Raw genomic sequence first — 19236 nt, 5'->3', positions numbered from 1 at the left:
GAGTGGGCAGAGTGAAGCAGTACACAGTGCTGTGAAGGCTGGTAACTGCAATCCCATTCCTCTCGCATGTTCATTGGTGGAGCCATCTCACGTCACTACTTGCACAGACTTGTTTTTGTTTGCTTTCTCCAGAGTTAACCAAGACAGAGTATAGTTGGGTGGTACACTATTAGGTTAACAAGGAGGTGAGAGAATGATGAAATAAAAGTGATAAGGAAAGGATCCTCCCCTTGCTAAAATTTTGTGTGGTATGCTTGACAATTATATACAATGAAAAAAATAAGGCTTTTCATTAGTTCAAAGGATTGGGCAACAATACAGATCACCTTAGACTCAAGGACAGCAAAAGGAAATTTGTTTTATGGTAGTAAAACTTTGTACTTAGTTCTTACTGTGATTTCATTTGTTGTGCACTTCATATTTAAAGCCATTTTGAAAAATGTGCTTAGTACTGTTTGTCTAATTTAAGTTTTGACACTTAGAAAAACTTTTACTAATGCTAAAAGTAAAGATCACATACACCAGGAAACACTGATGGTAAGTCAACAATATAACAACCAGTATATTCAATGCACATCTAAAGAAATTCTTCAGAATAATGCTGAAATACTGAGGAATGTCGGAAATTAATTTCTTTGAAAATTAATAAGAGGAAAGAAGAGGTCTTGTATCTGCATTAATTATTTCATTACAGCAGTAAGAGAAAATAAATAAAACTACATGAGTTACCGGCATGGTAAAAAAGCCGCAATTAGCACAGATAAAAAAGTAGTGCACACTATATTCTCCTCTTAAAAATGTGATGAGAATCACATGACAAATTAAGATGGGTCTAAGGTATGTGTATGTAGGAATATATAAAATATAGCATTAATACATAAATACAGCATTGAAACCAACACCATGCAATTATTTTGTGTAGCAAGAGTTTGGGAAAATATAATAATAACTAGAAATGAAAAAGTTTCAAGACATAATTTAATGTTTTGTCATTAACGTTTTTTTTTTATTAAGAAACTGCAAAATACATTTTCTTTCATAATGTAGTTTTAAGTTACAGTTTAGTAAGAAGTGTTGCAAAAAAAATAATAATTCAAATCCAGCTAATTGTTAAGTATACAGTTACCTAAAACTGTCATGAATTTCCTGGGAAAAAAAAAAATATTTATCACATGATTCCAGCTCATCTATTAACCTGATCACTCAATGTTGCATTCTGGGTGCCATTTCTTATGCTTTGTAAGGCTACTTTTTACAGTAAAAAATTTTCCACAAACAGGACAATCGTAGGGTTTTTCACCTGTATGCGTTCTGAAATGATTTACTAGATCACCTTTGTAGTAAAATTTCTTTCCGCAAGTTAAACACTGAAATGGCAAATTTCCACTATGTTTTGTCAAATGGTATTTCAGATCTCCCATCCGTAAGAATCTATTATCACACATGGAACACTGATATCTCCTCTCGGTGGAATGTAACACCTTATGCTTACTTAGGCCATCCTTGTCATAAAATCCTTTACCACACACATCACACTTGAACGCCCTTATTCCAGTATGTACCCTTTGGTGCCTAGTCAAATGAGCTTTCAGCGTAAACTGATGACCGCAAACAGGGCACAGGTATGCTTTTTGTCCTGTGTGTTTTGCAGAATGAGACGTCAAGTGAAACTTCTGAGAAAATCCCTTGCGACATATCGGACAAACGTAGGGTCTCTCTCCAGAATGAACTCGAAAATGTCTTTTCAGCTGTCCAGGATTGGCAAATCCTTTCGAGCAAACCGAGCAGACGTACGGTTTCTCTCCCGTGTGTATTCGAACGTGAACTTCGAAGTGAGACCTGGAAGGAAATATCTTTTTGCATGTTGAACACTCGAAACCTTTCTTCTTAGGCACTTCTTTTAGTTTTCTGGCATGGACTGTTATATGCTTTGTGAGGTTCCACTTCCGAGAAAAAGTTCTATTACACTCCACACACTGGTGACTTTTTTCATTCTTATGCTTTTTTAAGTGGGATAAAAATGCAACGTTTCGAATAAACCTTCTTTCACAAATGGAACATACAAACAGTGTTTTATTAATGTTAAGACTAGGCTGACACTTGGATTTTGCATCACTTTTATTGTAAGTATTATTAGTTTTTGTACTCCTGGCATTTTCACTAGTGCCTTGGGGAGAGTAGAATAGCACATTAGAGGATTGTGACTGACAGTAAGGATCTTGTACATTTCTTGTAACTCCCTGTGAACTATAAAAATAATGAAATGAATAAAAACTATGGGTATGAATGTTATTACCATGTAAATTTTATGTAATGATTTAAGGGCATGAGATATGTACATAAAATTCTTAACATTTACAAAATCTAAAATGCATGAATTTATTCAATGAAGAGTAATGCCTGCATATTATATAACGAGTCCATTCAGATGCACTGTTATATGGTCATTAAATATGCTAAGATTGGAAATTTAAATCTTCATTTTTCAGTGGGGGCTTTTATTTCATTGCATTCCCCATAATAAATTACCACAGATTACGAAATGTCATCATTTTCGGAGATATATTTTAAAAGTTATTCAAAATTAAAATATGGTCACGTATTTTATTTATTTTCATGCTCCATTGTAAGCATTGCAAAGAACGGAAAATTTTGTGGCAGTAATTCTTGTATTTGTTAATATTTCTTTGCTAATTAGTACTCACATTTGTTTCACAAGGTTTTCAATACATTTGCAATAATAAAAAAGGGCACAATTTTTAGTTAATTTAACATTTTGATGAAATTTGTCAAAGAAAAATGCTTAATAGTGATTGATCTTAGTTCATGGCTATTTTGCAGTGTTGCTAAATCACTTTGTGGTAAGATCGAAAATATCACAATAATATAAGGACAATAAACATACAAAATATATTCAATTGAGATAGTAAATAATACAAAAATGTCTTAAAATTGTATGAAACATAATTTTATTACATATTTGAACTTGTAAAATAAGTTTACAGCAGTTTCTATCAGAAGGTACATTCGTGATGTACAAAAAAGTAGTGATTCAATAGTCTGTGTGTCCTTATCACAACTTGACAGTGAAGGATACCTGGTTCAGGGCTTGGGGCAGTGGCGGCTGGCCAAGTGCAACAAGTGCAGATGTTTTCACCTAATTTTCAAATTAATATTGACATTTTTCATTTGCTTGTTAAATTTAACTATTTCCCAGCAGAACGCACACGATAATACTCAAATAACACGCCGCTCGGCGCTACGCACGTATTGAGTTCGTCCCAACCCAAGAGCAAACACCGCTAGGTTGCGGAAAACTTAGCCGGTTGTCATGGCAACGGTGACGTCACCTAGCGTTGGCCTTGAACGGGTGTCGCCTTCTAGATGAAGCAGTTCTCTCGTCGGAGAAAACATCGCATCCAGTGCTTGTGGCAAAATCTTCGCGTTCTCGCGAGATCTTGTTCCGCGTGTGTGTTTCGCGTTTCCTATCGTGTGTTGTGTTCATGTGTTGAGCTGTGGTTTCTACAATGAACCCAGTAAATGACTTAGTGTGTAATTTGTTGCAGACACCATTTTCCAGATGGACGGATGAAGACAAAAAAGACGTTTTAAATTGGGGGGGGGGGGGCACTGGCACTTACTATTTGTTTTCATTGCCTATAAATATACTTCTTCACCTGTTATTTTAGGCACGAGCCGCTACTGGCTTGGGGGAATAAAAAATGGCTTCCAAAAAGACGACAAGTTAAGCGTCGGGGCCAAAAAATGGATATTTGTCTGTAACAAATCCAAATTAAAGTTCATAATGGACAAAAAACGGAATACTAGTTGTTGAAATAACAGTGACATCACTTTATACCGAAGGATCTTCATAGCAGAAGTGGTGAAGTGATCTTTAGACTTAGAAATCTTAGAAACCAGATATATATTTTTAAAAGCCAGCCCCAGGTAAGGGAGGCTGGACTTTTATGCCAACATACAATATATTTTACAAAGAAAAGAACATATTTGATAAGAAGATAGAACTTTTAAAATATACAAATATGGCCACCTAAGCTTGCCATCAGTATTGTCAACGCTTGGTACATTTGTAACTTACTTGTAAGAGCATTGTATAAAAGAAAAGGCAATGTAAATGTACTCGTAGGCATGGCCATGCATTCCAAATATAAGTTCCTTAAATTGTGAAGAATATATAATTGTTCGAAAGTTTGATTTCTGGCTTATTTGTGAAAGCATAATTTTAGAAGTATTGTTAGTTAGTTTATATTGACTGAATATTATTTTTTAAGAAATTGCAAATTGAATAGATTTGTAACATGTTTGAAGATTAAGTTTCTGTTCACAGCACCCCTTGACATTGGGAGTCACAACTCGCTACTTATTGCGCGAAATCTTTATCAATACTGAGGCGAGGAACATTCATTTCGGTGGTTGTAACCTCATACAAGATATAGGAGACTCATTTTTGGGCTCCTGAACTTTCTTGAATAGTTCTTTAAACCTCATAATTAACTACGTTATATTTGATATACGAAATGAATTTTGATATGAAGTAGCATGAGTATTATTAATTAATTAATTAATTGAATTGTAATTTTGGATGCATCAGCACTTAGGCCATTTTGCACCCATCATATTATACAGGGTCCAGCCCCTTACCATAACTGAAATGTAACTATGCAATGTCGGAAGTTAAAATAGTCTTACTTCAATTAAAAACTGAGGCTGTAAAGGGACATGCAGCACACACAAGGACAAAACCACAGAACTAGAGCCCAGTTGGTCTGCAAAATACACCCCGGGGTGTACTGCATGGAAGTGAGGTTGAGATTGGGTGTACTACGTGGACGGGTCACCCCCTTATACTCCATGATAATTTGAATTCGCATTTGCAATGCAAGGAATTAAATATCAAATATTGTAACACTGCTTTGAAAAGTGCTACTTCAAGTGCTTGTTCATTCACACAAAGAGTTAAAAAAAAATAAGTATCAAATTATAAATCTAGGTTCTTCATAAAGGATTGCATAACCACTTTTTGTAGATGCAAAATAACATAATACAGTTATTTCAAGTGAAAACAGAAAAAACTGGCACTTTATATTGTTCTCACAATAATAAAAAATCAAAAGCATACTTGAAAAAAAATTAGTTACTATAGCTTCGTGCAAAATTGAATAAGCTAAATTTTGATGTAACTCATTTTTGTGTAGTCCTACTAGTTAATTTTAAATTGGAGTCCAAACTCGAGTAAGGTAGGTTGGGGTAATTTGGGGCAGTGGGGTAATTTGGGGCATTTTTAGAAAAGTTTGAATTATATAAAATCTACTTTGCAGAATGTAATGAAATTTTTGCAGTTTGTTGGTTCTAATATTTTGAAGACCCTCACTTGTAAACTATTTTCTAGGCTAACCCATTGAACCTAAAAAAATGTTTTTCGGGTAAAACTGGACAGTGCAGTTTCGAGGGTCAGTGTTTAACTGTGCTCATAACCATACAGACAACACCCAGAACAGTTTAGCTTACATACTTTTTACATTTGAGGGTTAACCTTCAAGATAGTGTTTGTTTCCCTGTGCTAGGCCCATTACATTTTGTGCAGTGAAGAAAAGTTAAAAACTGGGGTAATTTGGGGCAGTGTCATCATGTCGTGAATGTATGTGAAAAAAGTGAATAAAATGCATTATCTATTGAAGCAGCAGTTATTAGACACTTCTCAATAATTTCCTTTCTTTGTCATCAAAAACTCATGGAAGAAAACCCTTGTTACATAAATATTTTTTATTATCTCACTAAGCAAATAAATGACACTGAATAATATGAATTGATGTCTTTTACTGTCTTTGTGCCCACAATACCCTCAAGATGGGGTAATTTTGTGCAGGGACTGAACTACAGAGTTGAAAAGTACAAAAAATGAAAAGTGCCTCAAATTCCCCCAACCCTGGGATAATTTGGGGCAGGGTATAAAACAGTGTACAGAACATTTACAATGCGGGGTTTAAAAAAAACAGTCGGAATGTACTCTCTGACATTCCAATGTATAAATAGAACTGAGAAATGTTACTATTAGCTATCAGTCTAAAAAGGTATTTTTTTAAAAAAAAAAAAGTGGTGAAAATGTTTAATGAAAGAACAAGGAATAACAAATCTTACCTGGCAGTCACATTGTCATCTTCAGTTGAGAAGTGGAAGTCTGCTTCTGCTGTTGATTCCTCATTGATTATCTCTTGTTTTATGGGACTACAAGATACAAAATTTATTGAATCTATTAACTCAACTTTCACTCCTACGTTCAGGCATTTAGGGTTATATTGGGTGTTACCAACATCGGGCATTGTTGTCCCTATTCCAACTAATTCATTTCTATCCTCAGTACTTCTCTTCCTCAATATTTCAGGTTCACTTTCCGAACCTTCTGTATTTGTACATTCCTCTTTAATTGCATTCTTCAACACATCTTGACTGAAATCGTCGTGTGTTTTGTCTTCTAATATATTAATATCTCTTGCATCCATTAATTTCCAATTAACGTTAATAGAGTGGTGCTTCTTGCATGTTCACAATGTACTGTAACAAAGCTGCTTTTTTACATTTTCTGTCATTTTTGCTGTGGGACAAAATTTGTGCACATTTCCTCTCATACAACCATCACTGAAAAAAATAGAGAGTAAAATCATAAGACAATACTTTGCTTTCTACAGCAAATACAGTGTGTTTCACTCACACTCAGCCCTCAAGCTGTTGGTCATAATATAATTAAATTTGCTATGAACATACCTTGGTGTATGAGAAACATCGCAACGTCACTGCAGATGGCGTCACAATCCCTCTAGTCCTTGTGTGAGCATGCACGTTCGTCTGGGAGATTCTGCCATTAAAAGCCAATCGTACGGACGTGTGCTTTCAGTCAAAGTCCTTGGCCAGTTGGATGACTAGGAACTTTGTAATGGCTATTTTCAGCTGGATGGCAATGCCACATGCAAGAAATTGTGTCCTTCTTTGAAGATCGTGTCATTTCCAAAGGACTTTGGCCTGACCTAACCACATCGGATTTCTTCCTATGGAGCATCTGAAAGGAAAGGTCTATCCATGTACTATCACGGAACTGCAAGACAGTATTCAGTGGGAAACTGATGCTGTGACTCCTGGAGAGGTGTGTGCAGGCATGCATTGATGCTAATGGCAACCACTTCCAACACTCACTGTGACATCACCATGCTTCTCATACACCAAGGTATGTCCATAGTAAATTTCATTACATTATGACCAATAGTTTGATTTTTATAAGCGAAAATCATGGACCCAGAGCGAATGATACACCCTGCATTTCCAAAGCACTGGACATTATCAGGAACAACGTTTTCACAAGTTTATATTATCAAACAGTGTAAGGATGTCAAATATTGACAAACAATTGCACATGGGGTACCAGTGTCACCCAATGCAAGATAACAACATTAATTATACTGAACATGAATAGTTTTGTGTAGTTGAATGTCCTTTCTTTCTCTTTGTTTTAAGATCAACTGCTGTTGCACTCCTAAGCCACATAATATTATAATTGAATGCCGCATGCTTGGGGAATGTTGACTGCACGTGCCTAAATACATAAGAAAAATATCAAAACTCGAAAGACAGAGTACACAGCAGATTCCGATGTTATATGGAAATGGATTAATGAGGAAAGTGAGGACAAAGGTATCTGTTAGTGATGGAACATGACACTGCTTCAATCGTTACGTATTTAGGCACATGAGAGCAACTGTACCCCAAGCATGCATCTTCTAACTTTAGATTTATAATATTAGTTCACTTAGGAAGTACAGAAGAAATTGCAGAAAAAGACAAAGAATGTTCAGCATGCATGTGCAATATAATTCATGGTGTATTTCATATCTTAAAGATGGTTAAAGGATGGGATGACAGATAACCCCTTGCTTTACACTTGTTAATTAGAAGTAACTACAATCCTGAGCATCGCTAGAAATTTTTGTAGGGGGTAAGGTCAGGATACTGATAAAATTTAATAGTAGAAATAATTATTACTATTATACAATAATGCGAGGTGTGGCAATGAAGTTTCCAGATTGATTTTATTATTCCAAATGAAACATTTGGAGTGAAAACTGGACTTCAATGGAAAATGATGCAATGTGTCTGTGAACTCTCTCAGTCCTTTGCAGATATGGAGGAGAAACTGACTAGAGTGCAAGAAGGAGCCAAAGCAAGCATGAAAATAAATTGCAAGAAGACAAAAGAGATGTGAATCAATTGCAGACACTTAAATCAGAAATTTCAGATCAAATGGAGAGCAGATTGAAACTGCGACAGGAGTTCCAATACCTGGGCAGTGCCATATCACACGATGGTGGAGCCAGTGCCAATGTGAAGAGATGCGTCAAGAAAGTAAATGCCAACTTTGTACAGTTGTATCCAGTACGGAAGGCTAGTGGCATCTCAGTCAGAACCAAACTTCAAAATCTCCCACAGCAACGTAAAAGCAGTACTCCTCTATGGCTGCGAAATCTCTAGAAGTCTCCAAGTCTTCGCAAATCATTGCCTCAGAAGAATTCTACAAATCTACTAGCCTGACGTCATCAGTAACAAGGATGTCCTGCAGCAAACGCGAGAGGAACCCATCAATGTGGAAATAAGACGACGGAAATAGAGCTGGATAGGTCATGTGGTGAAGGAAGTCCTCAGATGACCCATAAGGCAGTAGGCAGCAAGGGAGACCAGGTATGAGCTAGAGGAAGAGATGAGGGAGATGGGACAATCTTGGACAGATCTCTACACGATGGCCAAGAATAGGACCCGTTGGTGAAACTTTGTTGCAGCCCTTTGCTCCAGTGGGAGATTTAGACACAAGTCAAGTTACAGGAAGAGTTTCATTGGCAAATAAAATTGACTAATAGCATAAAATTTGTTCCTTATAGTATTAGTAACAAAAAAAATGTTTTCATATGATTTAACGCCCATAGTTACATTTAAAACAGCAATTTGTTTGGTATTTTCCACACATTGGTTTGAAACAATGGCTGGAAAACATTTTTTTCATCCTTCTTTTCTTGCATGAACATAATATTCAAATCTTGTGCCTTCTTTCCATGGCCTCTATATCGTCTGTAGGCGTATACACATATTATATTCTCACCATGGACAAGCGTAGCAGTGCCTTGCGAAATGGTTCGTCATCCATGGCTTCATCACTTCAGTGTGTGGAGTTTTTTTTCCAAACTATCAGTGGTTCATCATCATTATTATTGATGACCTTATCATGTGTAACAAAACTGTTCACTAGAGCAATATTTATCATGCCATGAAACCTAAAGCTAATGCCTCATCAGAATGACTACACAAATAAAATAATAACAAATAATTTATCAAATGTACAGAAAATCAACACGGACAATATCACTCCCATCACAGCTCAAGGCCAATTGAAGATACCAAGGGTGTCAAGTGTATCATGTGGTAAGAGAGGGTACGGAAACCTTTTTATATTTAAGTGTCGTCAATCTGACGAAGCCTTAGGTTTCTAGGGTTAAGCCTGATGCTTGGAGAAACTAATTTCAGAGTTAAAAGCTTCACTAAGATTATTTACCAGAAAAATTGTGATTTGAAAAGTTGTGTACGGAAGCATCCATACTTCCCGGCAAGCAGCTGTTCTTGATTTTGAGTCATTTCAGGCATACAGTACTGGCAGATTTTCATGTAATGCTCGAAGGGGGTGTCAGGCTTGAGGCCAGATGTTAAGTTATCATATGTTCGAAGCATTTAAGGATGTTATTTTAATGCTGATACCCCAAAACACCCCCACCCCAAAATCCCCTAATAGTTAACCCTTAAATGCAGAGGCTGATTTTCCAGGTATTTGCACTAACGTCGAGTGTGTTTTCAGCGGGAAATTTGAAATTCTGCTTGCTTCCAAATAAAATTTTATATTTCCGGTACTAAGAATGTTAGAGGTACAAATGATACCTCGTTTGTTCAGTATACTTTGGGCTTTAATTCTGACAGAATTTTTTTCCTGTAATCAGTTAGAAGAAGAAGAAAAAAGGGAAAGTAACTATTTTAACTAACAGTTTTGTGAAACAGCAAAGAGCAGTCAGCTGTTTTCAAACCCTTTGTTGGTGGCTGGAGGCTTTTTACTTTCTTTCCCTACTGCCTCCCCCTTCTCCCAGCCCCACCCATGTTTTTGGCACCAGAAATGTTGGAAGGTTGTACTTCTATTGCAAAATGTGTTTTGAAACACCAAAATTGAGAAAGAAGTGAATAATAAATATTAAATCACAAAAAAATCACAATTTTTCGAACATCCCTCCCCCCAAATAGTAACAATGAAATTAAACATTACTAATTGTTAATTACATACCTCTAGACTCGTGCAGAACTCAAAACATGTATCTCCGATCATCAACTTCACCGTAGAACAAGAGGAACATGGTAAGATCAACTTCTGGACATCACAATCAGCCGTACACTTAAATTCATAACCACTGTCTACAGGAAACAAATGCAGGTAACAAGTACATACACGATTATCCCAGTTACAGTATGTTAAATAATAATAATAATTTATTGTAGAATCATGAGAACATCACATGTATTACAATCGTCGGAAATATAACCTAGCCTTATACTAATAAAGTATATATAAATCTTACAAACAAACATCCCAACAGCATTTTAGAAATGTAACACCACTTACATAAATTTAGTAGTTAACATTATCTTACAAGCATAACTATTTTACCTAACAAAATTAATTTCAAAGAATTCTTCTACCCTATATATACAATTATCAGTCAATATTTTTTGTAGTTTTCTTTTGAATTTTAAAAAGGGCAGTTGCCTTAAAGAGAGATGGAGAGCATTGTGAAACTTAACTGACATGTAGTAAAAGGTTGTTTGTGTCTTGTTGTAATTACATCTAAACAATCCCTATTTCTGGTTTGATAGGTATGTGAACACCCTAACTCCTCATAAATGTGAACGTTTTCTTTTATATAAAGCAGGCATTGGAATACAAAGATGGCAGGAACTGTCATATAATACCTAGTCTAACAAAACTTAACTTACAGTGGAAGACCACACATTAATCTTACACATATCTTTTGCACTCGTAATAACCTTTTTATTGAAGGCTGATGACCCCAAAGTAAGGTACCATAGCATAAGTGACTGTGTATCTATGCATAATAAACAGTTTTTAGAACCTTCAAGCTTACAAACAATCTTAACCTACGCATTAAATAAACCCCTCTGGATTCAACTCTACTGATATGATCCTCCCATTCCAAATGATGATCTATTAAGAATCTCAAAAAGGTGACAGAATTCTTTTCATGCTCTGTATTATGATGATTACTTTTATATGTAAGTTCCAAGTTTTGTATCTTATCAGTGTTTATACACAGCAAGTTAGCAGTACACCAGTCCTGAACAATATCGGAAGTAGATTTTAATGAGGACCTTAAAAGATTATTAGAATCTGAGTTCAAACAGATATTGATATCATCAGCAAATAGGTAACTACTGACCAAGGGTGTTGAAATGTTATATGGCAAATCATTTATGTAAATAATAAAAAGAATAGGACCCAGAATAGATTCTTGAGGCACTCCATGTTTAACAGGTAACAAGTTTGACTCCTTCTTCAAAAACTACTCCCTGAGATCTCCCACCTAAATATGATTGCAAAAGTGACAGTGCTCCATCCTCAAAACCACAAAATCTTAACTTTTTTTAGCAGAAGAGAGTGAGAATGCTTTGGACAAATCATAGAATAGAGTTTCACATTAATAACTTTCTTACTGTCTAACCCTAATATACAATTTTTCAAGAATGAGACAGCAGCCTTAACAGTTCCTAGCCCAGTTCTATAGCCAAATTGAGAGTTACTAAATAACATATTTTGTTCAAAATAATCAACAATCTGATTATTTAGGACAATCTCAAAAACTTTTGATACGACTGGAACCAACAAAATAGGTCTGTAACTATCAGGAAAAGACTTATTACCCTGTTTAAATATGGGTATCACTTTTACAAGCTTGAAATCTTCAGGAAAAACACACCCAATAATACATGAATGTATAATATGAGTTAAAGGTTCCTTTATAAAATTTACTTCATATTTCAATATGATGGAGCTTAAGTTATAACTATCCTCACATCTACTACTACTGTTTTTAATGATTGCTCTTTCAACGTCTTTTACTTCAACAAGATGAAAACTAAAAGTAGAGGTAGGTTTTAATAATCCATTTAAATAAAAACTTGAATCATTTTACTTGGGCAAGATGAAACTTTGTTCAGGATTTCTTCAACTTTATTAATAAAAAAATTGTTGAGTTCAGACGTGCTAAGTTGGTTATTAAAATCTTTTCTATTCACATGTCTGGAATTTCTCTCTTGTTTTACAATATCCCACATTGCTTTTGACTTATTACTAGAGTTGTTTATAAAATTATCATTAACCTTAATCCTAGTTTCCCTAACTAATCTATATAATTTCTTCGGTACTACTTTACTATACCGGAGACACCTATCAATGATTTATTTCGCAATTTTTTTACATTGCTAATGTACTATTCTGCATTGCGGAACATTTCTTTAGGTGAGATAATGGATTTCTAACGAAAATAAAGTCTATTTTTACATACGATAGCCCCACGAATGATCACGAGGATGAGGTATGCCTACTAGGTTAGGTTAGGTTCCATTAGCACTCCTTTCGTTCAATTTAGCATATACGGACAACATCGGAATTACAAATTCCATGGCATCTTCACACCCGGCAACAATTTCGCGATGCATCCTCGACACATCATCTTGTAGCAGCAGCAATAGCACGTATTGTGCTCTCGTGCAGAAAGCAAATGGCAGCAGCAGCAATAGCGCATCGGAAATAGATTTTCGTAGAAAACCACATGCATTCGCATTAAAATGGATCAAAATTACATTCCCGAACATCAACAACGCTAAAGAAAATGATTTGCGTAGGTACTTTCTCCTGTAAATTTGAAGAAATTTGTCTCCGGTATAGTAAAGTGTTACCATTTCTTCTTACTATTTATATACAGATTCTTCATGCCATTTGAACCAGTACTAATATAACGGTCATAAAAACGTTCACATTCTGAGTTTGTCAATTTCTTTACTTCTAACTCTTGTAGGTTTGGGTTTAGTAAGTTTGCCTACAACATACTTTAGAGGAAATGCACTTTCAGCTGATTTAGACATTAAAAATTTCACTTTGTCATTTATATTATTTACAGAACGATACATAATTTTCCAGTTAACAAGTGATAATTCATCTTGAAAAGTTGCTTGCGACAAGGTTGGTTGTGTTGGTGGTTTAAGTCCACTTTATGCACTGTAAGGCTAATCGAGACTGGACCTACAGTTTAAAGTGGAATCTGAACCACCATGTGCCTCCACCGAGTATCGAGCAGTCCTTAAGAGAAATACCTGCTGTGACACCCATGTCATGGCCCATCCTTCAAGGGTTAACAGTCTTGGACTAGTATTTGATACTCATTTGTCAAGGGATGATGATATTAGCCACCAAATCAATAACCCATTTGGAACACTTAGGTTCTTCTTTAAATTTAACAACTAATCTTCAGAAATCAAGCAGCAATTAGTTGAAACACTCATACATTTCTCAACTATTGCGACTGTAATGTACTCTGGTAGAATAAATAAAACTTTGCAAGTAAAAATTCAAAAATGTCAAAATGAGTGCATGTGGTTCATATTTTGCATCCCAAGCCGTTAACATATTTTACCAGCCATAAATAATAAGAATATGCTGAATATGTACCATACGCAACTACTGCATACACATTGCCTCATGGCTATATAAAATTATTAAATCTGGCAAGCCCTCGTATTTGGCATACATGTTGATCCCTCGCACCAGTGTGCACAGCCACCATACAAGAAACGATTTCACATTTAACCTTTCACTCTGCAACAACAGACATATCAGTCGTCAACTCATATTTAGCTGCAAAAATATGGAGTGCCCTACCTAAGAGCAGGGGCGTGCCATGACCTTTCGTGATAGGCAAGCGATGGGTGAATTTTTCGTTTCGGTTAATTATAACAATTCAAATATAATATAGGCCGACACACATCCCTACTTACAATAATGTGCATAATGGTGACGTATCGGGCTTGAGTGTGTGAAGTGCATACATACCGTAAAATCAAATCTTCGCTGCACGGTTTTTAAAGAAGGAAAACAGCCTTTCGATATAACTTTTAAATTCCAACCATGAAGAAAATTATGATTTAGCCTACCTGATATTTGAGGGAAACTGTAAATTAAATTACGTTCTTCTTTAACCCTGAAAATAAGAAACATCCTATTAGCATAAAGTTTCGATATTAAATAAACAGACGGGTTTCGGTTTCTTACTTGGCTAGAATTATGAATCATGACTTGTCTTCAGTTGGATGCAAGTGCAGATGTGATTCTGCGAACGTTCGTCTTTGCATTGCATTATAAAAATTGCTCAAGTCACTAAACGTAGCCTGTATAGTTCCATCAGTGGCGTGCTCAGGATTTTCGAAAGGGAGGGGTTATGTATACATTTTCTTGGTAGTCAGCTCTCATTTTGTCATATTTTCCTACCTTTGACGTTCTTTTTTAGGAACACTTGGCGAAAGGGGTGTTATAACCCACATCAACCCCCCCCCCCCCCTTGGGCATGCCACTGAGTTCCATGGTCCTAAATTTGTATTGAATAAAACACATGGCCAACAAAATAATTTATTAAGATCATTGCTGCCACATAACCACATAATATTGTTGTACCGAGATGTTTTAAACTGCCTAATGAAAACTTTCCCATCTTTCTTAGTTGGTTTGGTTATGAACAATTCAGGACACGGTCGCTCATGGTTCACAAGCTCCAACCTTTCACGTTATGTTCTCGAACTGAATGGTTTTGAAAGAAGGCCTCTAATAATCAAGTCCTTACCTGCAACACTGCAAATCGATAGCTCGTCTGGTATGTCAACCATGGCGGAAATTTTCAATGTAGAATCATACTTTTACACCAGGTACAAAAACATGACACAAAGAACAGAAAAAACAGAACAATATCACAGTAAAAAAACAACATGCATCCGCAGTATCCACGCTTCTATAACCTTCCTTTTCACCCTACCAGCAGTGTTACATACCCTCCATATTTCCGAGTAACTGACTACATGACGGATACGTTCAAGTACCGGATGTGATTTCATTTCTTATAAATAGCATACGACTGGTGATCACTGGGTAACTTCATAATGTAATTTGTTAATTACTATAGAGTTTCAAACATGAAAATCGTACCGCGTGAGGTGGTGCTACACACACACAGAAAATTCTGGAAGTTAGCAACCTTGTGGCCAGTGTGGGCGAATTCTTTCCAACACCCTTGCCAAAGACAGATGCGGGCTTGGTGTTGCTTGCCCTCGGTCTTTTTTCTTTGTGAACGGGGATCGACAGTGACCATGCAAGAACTGCATAAGTCACTCGAAAAGCGGGGAGAAAGGCGAGCAGTCCTCTTCTTCTAACGCGGTCAGTCATGCCGCATCGCTCAGCGTCGTCAAGGGTGCAGCCGGTTTATGTTTCAAGCCAATAGAACAGGAAATAGGGGAAATGAAAATTCTGTAATGTAAATATCTTATAGTAAATAAATTCCATTCTAAGATGTATAAAAGCATTGAAAAACACGGACTTAAGATATCAAAAGTGTTTTAAAAAACAACGCAAGCAGCTTGCCCCGCCTTTCCTTACAGCACGCTGCCTAAGAGCATAACGAGTATATCTAAAACAGAATCTTTCTGAAATGAAGCAAAGGATTTTTTTTTTTTGCAAAGCATATATTGTGTTCAAATATTATGTTTGTGTCACGTAATTTGTATCTTCTTTTCCATTTTTATTTTACTTTTCACCATTTTTTGTATAATTTAACATTTATTACAATTATTTGATCAATACAAGCATTCTGTAGCTAATTCGTACATTTTACTGTATACTGTAATAATACTGTAACCACATGTAAGAAATGTAAATTTAAATGTAATCAATGACACGGGTTAGGTGGCAGAACAGCCTCAGGTTGAACCTCGCCCACACAAATAAAGAATTTAAATTTGAACTCAACAACAAAAGCATATATACCCTTTCGAACGTATACACTGCCCTCATCATCAGGACCCTGATGTTCGAATCATGTCACCAGGAAAGCACAATTCCTAAACAAATACTTGCATAGAAGTGTACAAAAGGGAAAAATCAGCCTCCAGAAAACATGCAATAAGTAATCAATCAAGCAGGTATGTGTTGACTTACACAGATAAAATGTGTGTCTCACCCAGTGGTGTATTCTCCCATGCTGCCTGCGGTTACCAGACGTAAACCAACTTTCCTTTTAATGTGTACGGAAATTGCCGGAAATTTGAAGTTGCCAGACTTCTGTTTTTGTTTTACTTGAATGCTGCATTGTTTTTTTATTTCTATATCTAATTAATATATACAATAAATAAGAATTGTTTCTGTAAACCTGGTCAAATACGCCACTGTATTCCATGTTCCATGGAATTATCCAATCACATACTCGACCTTCATGAAGTACTATCTGCTTGTTTTACAGATGTCGGCAGATTTGAGACAGGATCAATTTTTAGTAAAAATGGTTAACACTTTTGTATAGCAGAAACGGATTTCTTACTTTTTACATAAGAAAGTACTTACGCAAATCATTTTCTTTAGCGTTGTTGAAGTTCGGGAATGTAGCTTTGGTCCATTTTAATGCGAAATGATGTGTTTATCTGCGAAAATATCTCTGAGACACGTTATTGCTGCCGCCGCCATTTGGTTTCTGCACGTGAGCACGATGTTCCGCGTGTTACATGACGTAACCCCCAGTAAGTGTTTCAAACCTCGCTGTGTTTTCACTATAACATGATGTGTCAAGTATTTTTAATTGCTTTAAAAATATGCTTGCCTAACCTAACCCAACCTTACGGGTTACTACTTTACTATAGGGGTGACACCTATAAATCATTTATTTCGCAGTTTTTTACATTGCGGAACATTTCTTTACATGAAATAATGAATTTCTAATGAAAATAATGTCTATTTCTTACATTTACGAGTACTTACTGTTACTCGTTTTTCGATTCTGTAATACACATTATGGCAATAGCGTACTGGTTCATCGCACGTTGTGAGAGTGTTTTGTCGATTTATGCAGTGTTGCAACCTTGTTCACCAGAAAATACCTGCTTTCATGCCCGGATTTGAAATTATGCTAATACCTTGCAAACCATTGACTTTAGCCCCACAAATTCTGCTAATACCTTGCAAACCATTGATGTTAGCCCCACAAACTTCACGTTAGTACCACAAACCATTTTCCATAAGGTTAGGTTAGGTTAGTTTCATAGATCGGAGACACATTAAAATCTCATATTTTGTGTTTCACATGGTTCGTACTTACCAATTGTGTATTGCGGAACATATTTCAAGGTGCCAGTATGCTTTTTACACGAAAACAAACACAATTTTTCACATTCCGAGCACTTTTTTTTATTCCTTTCTTCGCTTCCGGAACACACAATATGGTGGGCACATCTTGACTCACGTTGTGGGTATGCAGTGTTTCAACCTTCTTCACCGAAAAAAAACCTACTATCGTGTTTGTCACCGGTTGAAATTATACATTATGCACGGATAGCTGACTGATAGCCCCACGAACCATTCACAGATAGCCCCACGAACCATTATGCACGGTAGCTGACCGATAGCCCCACGAACCATTCACGGATAGCCCCACGTATCATTTCCGATAACGTTAGGTTAGGTTTGGTTACGTTAGGCAAGCATAGTAAAAAAAAAAGTTGAAACACTGTCAGGGGCTTACATCTTCAAACGTACGCAGCATCCGGTTGTCATAGGGCAAGCAAATGAAAGCAATGGCAATTGTGCGTCGGTGAGATATTTCTCTTCAAAAATACAAGATTTCCCGGTCAAATATATTTCACGATGAAAGGTTTATAAATACCTCGACGAATGTTGTACACCTTGGAGAAACTCATTTCCATAAGCAGTTTCTTGTGTAAAATTGAAGAAATGTCTCTCCGATATATGGAACTGTTACCAAAATTTTTAAAAAACTTTAAAAATACTCGACACGTCATGTTATAGTGAAAACATGGCGACTTTAAAACACTGACTACGGGGTTTACGTCATCGAACACACAGAACATTGTGCTCTCGTCCAGAAAGCAAATGGCGGCAGCAGAAACAGCGTGTCGGACAGAGATTTTCGCAGAAAACAACATGGATTCACATTAAAATAAATCACAACTACATTCACGAACTTCCACAATGCTACAGAAAATGATTTGCCTAAGTACTTTCTCCTGTAAAAAGTAAGAAATCAGTCACCCCTATATGAAAGTGTTACTCAGAATAGTATGTTAGCAATGTAAAAAAGTGCGAAATAAATTATTTATAGGTGTTTCACCTATACGAAAGTAAGTTTAAAGCTTAGAGAAACTAATTAACATACATAAAAGCTTCACTAACTATTATTTGCGGATAAATGGCTGTTCTAATAGTTGTTCAGGTGAGCATTTGCGTTGGTATTGGAAGCATTTAAGGATGTTATTATTGCTAAGAGCAATAAACCTGATCCGCCCAACCTAACAATGAAGCATTTAGGGACGTAATACCCCTTCACACAACACGCACGTATGAAGCAGATGACAGCAACAGTAAGTATCCAAGACAAGAGTAAACGGATTGCTACTCGCAAAGAATCATATAGGAGTATGCGGTATGCGGAAGGGACAATCGCTCTCCATAAAACACTCAATGACAATGAGTAATCAAGTCTCCGAGAAATGTGTTAACAGACAAATCGAATCATGTAAAAAATACCTGTGTAACTTGATTAGTTCGGAATTAAACATTCGAAACTTGGTCCCGATTTGATGATCCAACTAGCTGTCAAAAGGAGAACACACCACAGAATTCTAGTTATGAAAAGAAAACTAAAGTGTGTGCCTAGTATTTTAGAAACTACACAATTATTGCAAGCACACTATGGCCTACCCTTAACAATATTCGAGCCCGTTTATTTCTTCAAGTTATTTTCGACCTGAAAATATCGATTCAATTTGACGCAAAGCAAAATTGATGACCGATGATCCAGT

At 36.2% G+C, this 19236-nt stretch overlaps 1 protein-coding gene across 7 annotated transcripts; it reads right to left on the bottom strand.

Annotated features, from left to right (window-relative positions):
* Positions 1-1075: 1075 nt before the first annotated feature.
* LOC145996418 (uncharacterized) lies at positions 1076-19236 on the bottom strand. Of its 7 annotated transcripts, none has more exons than XM_083132874.1 (5): positions 19136-19236; positions 14320-14366; positions 10382-10509; positions 6160-6657; positions 1076-2247 (listed from the first exon to the last, which is right to left on the bottom strand). In XM_083132874.1, the coding sequence occupies exons 4-5, from the start codon at positions 6519-6521 to the stop codon at positions 1200-1202; spliced, it is 1410 nt and encodes a 469-aa protein (XP_082989000.1). In that variant the 5' UTR covers positions 6522-6657; positions 10382-10509; positions 14320-14366; positions 19136-19236; the 3' UTR covers positions 1076-1199. The 7 variants fall into 7 exon arrangements, with proteins under 7 accessions (XP_082989000.1, XP_082989001.1, XP_082989005.1 ...); XM_083132875.1 differs by lacking the exon at positions 19136-19236 and adding an exon at positions 18608-18659; XM_083132879.1 differs by lacking the exon at positions 10382-10509 and having other exon boundaries at positions 14219-14366.

Source organism: Lepisma saccharinum, chromosome 12, assembly GCF_977018435.1.
Source record: "Lepisma saccharinum chromosome 12, izLepSacc3.1, whole genome shotgun sequence".
NCBI lineage: Eukaryota > Metazoa > Arthropoda > Insecta > Zygentoma > Lepismatidae > Lepisma > Lepisma saccharinum.
The sequence above is the reverse complement of the archived record's forward strand: the minus strand, read 5'-3'. Positions and strand labels throughout refer to the sequence as shown.

Excerpts from the sequence above, each read along its gene's own strand:
- LOC145996418 (XM_083132879.1), bottom strand. The coding sequence starts at position 6,521 with ATGGATGCAAGAGATATTAATATATTAGAAGACAAAACACACGACGAT. Across the intron at positions 2,248-6,159 it reads GATGACAATGTGACTGCCAG|TTCACAGGGAGTTACAAGAA; the intron begins GTAAGATTTGTT and ends TTATTTTTATAG.